Source organism: Hibiscus syriacus, unplaced genomic scaffold (genome assembly GCF_006381635.1).
Source record: "Hibiscus syriacus cultivar Baekdansim isolate YM2019G1 unplaced genomic scaffold, ASM638163v2 tig00110342_pilon, whole genome shotgun sequence".
Taxonomy (NCBI): Eukaryota; Viridiplantae; Streptophyta; class Magnoliopsida; order Malvales; family Malvaceae; genus Hibiscus; species Hibiscus syriacus.
In genome coordinates this window covers 509,883-515,013 of record NW_024062693.1, presented here as the reverse complement: position 1 = coordinate 515,013, position 5,131 = coordinate 509,883, and the positions used below count along the sequence as shown (strand labels likewise).

Genomic DNA, 5,131 nt, shown 5'->3' with positions numbered 1-5,131 from the left:
TAGGTTCGAACAGTTGCGTTTGTAATGTTTGTGTGTTTTCAGTGACTTAGAACACTGGCCTATGCTAAAATATATATGGAGTTTAGGTTGGAACCAAATTTCTTTATGTTAGTTGTTCATTTTACAAATGGTATCCATTCTAAAATTTTATTAGTGTCCGTTAATATATAAATGTTCATTCTCAAAAATATTTCTAGATTTGTCACCGACTAAAAAAATACTATATTTTAATCGCTCGAACTATTAAAAAAATCTCGAATAAACTTCTCTTACATTAATAGAAGAGTCGAACACTATACATACATACATAGGAAGACACAAATTTATGAATTAAAACTATATATTAACAGCAAAGTGTGCATAAATGATAAAATATTTATGAAGAGAGGCCTTCAACTTCAAGGCTTGGTTTTCTGTGTATAGATGTAATCAACGTGAGCTGCAAGTGTTCTTCTCATAAAGCATTCTTCTTCTGCAATTCCCTCGCACCTATCCTCCAACTCCACCTTCATATCGTTTGCTTCACCGCTATCATCCTAGAATAATATTTTTCATTCAAAACAAGTCCCAATTAAAGCCAGAAGGTGAAAAATATTAAGTTTTAAAGCAAATTTAATGATCGGGGGATTCAAATAACAGTCCACTATTGGAATAGCAGCGTTATATGTCCTTAATCTCAATAAATGCAATGCAGTAGAAAACGCGACTATAACCGTAATTTAAATTTCTGATCGCGATATATATACATACCGGTTGTTGATTAGCATGGTGAAATGAAGATGTAGGCAGTGGTCGGGCAACAACGAAAGAAGATAATACGAAGAAGAAGAAGAAGAGAAACGTAATCATGCAAAAGCTGACTTTAGAATACATCTTTCCGCTGCTTTTTTTCTTTGGAAGAAATGATGGTGCAGGTGGGGTTCCATTTATAGAGATTGTCATGATTCGAGGGCCAAAATGTAAATTTAAAGATTTAAGGGGAAATCGGTAATGTTTTAGTTTCAGGTACGAATTAGAAATTATTACATAATTTTTATATAATTTTAAAATTATATCTTGTGTTATTATTTTCATATAGCGAAAAAATATTATGAAATTGATTTATATTTGTCAAATATCGTGATTCAAATTCTGTTTGGTTCAATCTAAAAATATTTGTTTGATGAACAATTATTTTAAGATAAAATAGGAGTTTGCGACGAATATGAAAAATATTCGAGTCTATATATATATATATATATAGAAATTTGAGCTTAAGTTTATAATTCGCTTGTAAAATCGTTGACGATAGTGAACTTCTTCTCTTTTATTTTAATTTTTTTCTCGTCTAAAAGTTTTACCTAAAATTTATGCGTTGGTTATATTTTTGTTTGATTAGTAATTTCTTATCATTCACTTGTCTAATTTTATGGAGTAACATTTTATTTTTGATAACGTAGGTGATAATATTTTTTTCCAATACCATGCAAATGAAACCAGCTTGACAACGTGATTTAAAAACAACAACATTGATTCCTTTAACCACTAAGGTATGTTCGTTTGTTATTTAAAAAAAATAGTTAATCATTATAAGTAGGCATGTTTTATTGTTTGGAAAATTACGTGCTTAGTACCTAAATTATCAGTTTTGATCCGTTTTAGTATTTAAACTTTTAATTTTTTCAAAGTCATACCTAACGTTTAACTTTTGTTTTATGAGAAAATAACCTCAGTGACCAAAAATACCTTATAATATACGATTTTAACCAACTTTTTTTGGATTTGCCAAAATGACCAACTAAATCGCAATGCGATCGATAATTCGCAACGCGATCTCCGGTATCGCAAATCAGTTTCCAGATTCGCAATGCGATTTTGGACTATCGCAATGCGATAGTCGACTATCGCAATGCGAACTTGGACTATCGCAATGCGAATATGTAAATCGCAATGCGATAGTCGACTATCGTAATGCGAACTTGGACTATCGCAATGCGAACTTCGACTATCGCATTGCGATTTACATATTCGCATTGCGATAGTCGACTATCGCATTGCGATTTACATATTCGCATTGCGATAGTCCAAAATCGCAACGACTGGTGGTATTGCATTTGTTTCTTAAGAATTTTCTCTAAAAAGATAGTATTCGCGCGGACGTGTCGAAGACACGTATTACCACGACCACGACCACAACCACGACCCGAGACGAGACGAGACGAGACGAGACGGACGGCGGCGGCGGCGGCGCGCGAGAGTCCCTCTTGTTCTCTATCACTCAACAAGGAAGTGGGAAAGCCAAGCCTTAAATACCATTCCCAATAGTGTTTTCAATACTATGTGGGATTGAGCATTACCAACACTTGTTCCCAATACTATGTGGGATTAAGCCTTAAATAGTGATATTATTTTTGAATATTTTGCTTAAAATTGCAATAATCGCGATTGATTGTAGATTGACATTTAATTATGACATATTTAATCGTATAATACTAATGCAATTGGTTGCTGATTCAGTTGTTTTAAGGTGCATGATTGTTAATTGTTTCCTGAATAATCACATTGTATTGGAAACAAGTGTTGGTAATGCTCAATCCCACATAGTATTGGAAACACTATTGTGAATGGTATTTAAGGCTTGGCTTTCCCACTTCCTTGTTGAGTGATAGAGAACAAGGGGGACTCTCGCGCGTCGCCGCCGTCGCCGTCCGTCTCGTCTCGGGTCGGGTCGGGTCGGGTCGTGGTCGTGGTCGTGGTAATACGTGTCTTCGACATGTCCGCACGAATACTATCTTTTTAGAGAAAATTCTTAAGAAACAAATGCAATACCACCAGTCGTTGCGATTTTCGATAGTCGACTATCGCAATGCGAACTTTGACTATTGCAATGCGAATATGTAAATCGCAATGCGATAGTCGAAGTTCGCATTGCGATAGTCCAAGTTTGCATTGCGAACTTCGACTATCGCATTGCGATTTACATATTCGCATTGCGATAGTCCAAAATCGCATTGCGAATCTGGAAACTGATTTGCGATACCGTAGATCGCGTTGCGAATTATCGATCGCATTGCGATTTAGTTGGTCATTTTGGCAAATCCAAAAAAAGTTGGTTAAAATAGTATATGATAAGATATTTTTGGTCACTGAAGTTATTTTCTCTTGTTTTATTTTAGTACCTGTTGGATATATGAACTGCAAAACTACACCGTTAGTACTGACTGGAAATATAAACAGTAATTAAAAGGAAAAAGATTCGTAAACCGTGTCGTGGTATAACCACACTGCCTTAGAAACAAATTTGCCCCGATGTGTGTAATCGCTGTAGTAGGCGGACCGTCCCCCGAGGTTAACACGATCGCTCCGAATTCCGTACACCCAAAATCAGAGTGGACTGCCGGTGGTATTGCTCTTCTTATCGGAAAGCACAGAAAGAATAATTGCAGAAAACACTTTTGTAAGTGAATTGTGAATGTTTGAGAGTGAGTTGAGAAGCTGAATATAGCCCTCTATTTATAGGCTAGAAATAGAGTTAAAATCGTCTGTAAAATTTCAGGATTATTCTTTTGTAACAGCTGAAACGTATAGATGAACCTGACTCAAAAATAGTCCAGGTTCATTGCATCATTGTTCAACTGTTATAACTCCTGAAATTATATCATGTAACCCATGGAATTAAATCAAATAACTCATGTAACTCCTGATATTAACAACTTGTCTCCTCTGTACAAAGCTGGAAATCAGTCCAGATACATCTTAACGTATTTGATTTAATTTAGGAAAAGCTGTTTAATTTCTTATAACTCTCATAAACCAGCTGTTATCATTTGAAATTAAACAGTCCTTAGCAGCCTATAAATATCAGTTGAAATCTTTCACATTTTTCCATTTTTTTCTTTCAAAGAGAAATTCCTCAAGAATTTTCTCTAAAAAGATAGTATCCACGCGGATGTGTCGAAGACACGTATTACCATCCACGACCACGACCACGACCACGACCACGAGCCGAGCCGAGCCGTGCCGAGCCGAGACGGACGGACGGCGACGGCGGTGCGCGAGAGTCCCCCTTGTTCTCTATCACTCAACAAGAAAGTGGGAAAGTCAAGCCTTAAATACCATTCCCAATAGTGTTTCCAATACTATGTGGGATTGAGCATTACCAACATTCCCCCCACTAATGCGAAAGAAATCTTCTGAAACTCGAAAACAAACTTTCCAGAAGAGCAATAGCGAGATTAGTTGCTTAAGCACTAGTGAACGTATCTGGAACTAGTACATAGTGATGATGAGCAATCCTTCTCTTAGATAAGTGAAACTAGTCTGGAACTTTCTAAGATGGGGGTAAACTCATAACACACAACTAACCCCTTCATCTACTTGAGTCCTCGATGTGTAAGATATATATATACAAAAGTATATATTTGGCCATCTTACCTCAGGATTCTAGTAAGTGTGCTAGAAAAATGGCCCAACATTTTTCATAGAAGGCGGCTAACCCTGCTCACTTACATAGGTTATTTCATCAAGTTTATCTCAACATAAACCACCCTTAAAAGGGATATGAAATAATTAAGAGCTTTTATAATAGCTCAACCTCACAAAGGGTATGGTGACTTTCTTCAAGTTCATTATAAATGAACCACCCAAACTCTGGGCTAAGAAGTCATTAAGAATAAATATTCAACCTCATTTATTGGTAAATTCAATAAGTCCTTCTCACTAGAACCATCCAAATACTTGGATTTGAATTTATTAAGAGTTTAACAAACTCAACCTTTCTGTCGGTAAGTTCATCATTTCCTACCTACTCACTCTAGGTTATGAACTTATTAAGAATAGATATTAAGCCAAAATCGGTAAATTCATCAAGTCTTTCTCACTAAGACCACCCAAAGCCTGGGCTATGAATTTATTAAGAACAATTAATCTCATCCTGGGTATGCACATTATTCATCATAGGGATAGGCAGTAGGAATGTGCACTATGAGTCTTTCCATGGTTTCGTTTGACCACATGGAACTTAGATAACTAAGTTGGGTATCCACCATGAATTCCTCAATAATGGGCTTTAGACCCATCCCCCTCGACGAATCTAGGACCAGCTTTCGACTTAACCCTTTGGTAAGTGGATCTGCTAGGTTCATTTCTGAAT

General features: G+C 36.2%; 1 protein-coding gene across 1 annotated transcript; it reads right to left on the bottom strand.

Annotated features, from left to right (window-relative positions):
- Positions 1–321: 321 nt before the first annotated feature.
- On the bottom strand, positions 322–877 carry LOC120120638 (phytosulfokines-like). The gene is made up of 2 exons (XM_039140223.1): positions 751–877; positions 322–536 (listed from the first exon to the last, which is right to left on the bottom strand). Exons 1-2 carry the CDS (start codon positions 871–873, stop codon positions 399–401), a joined length of 261 nt encoding a protein of 86 aa, XP_038996154.1. The 5' UTR covers positions 874–877; the 3' UTR covers positions 322–398.
- Between the last annotated feature and the right edge of the window lie 4,254 nt (positions 878–5,131).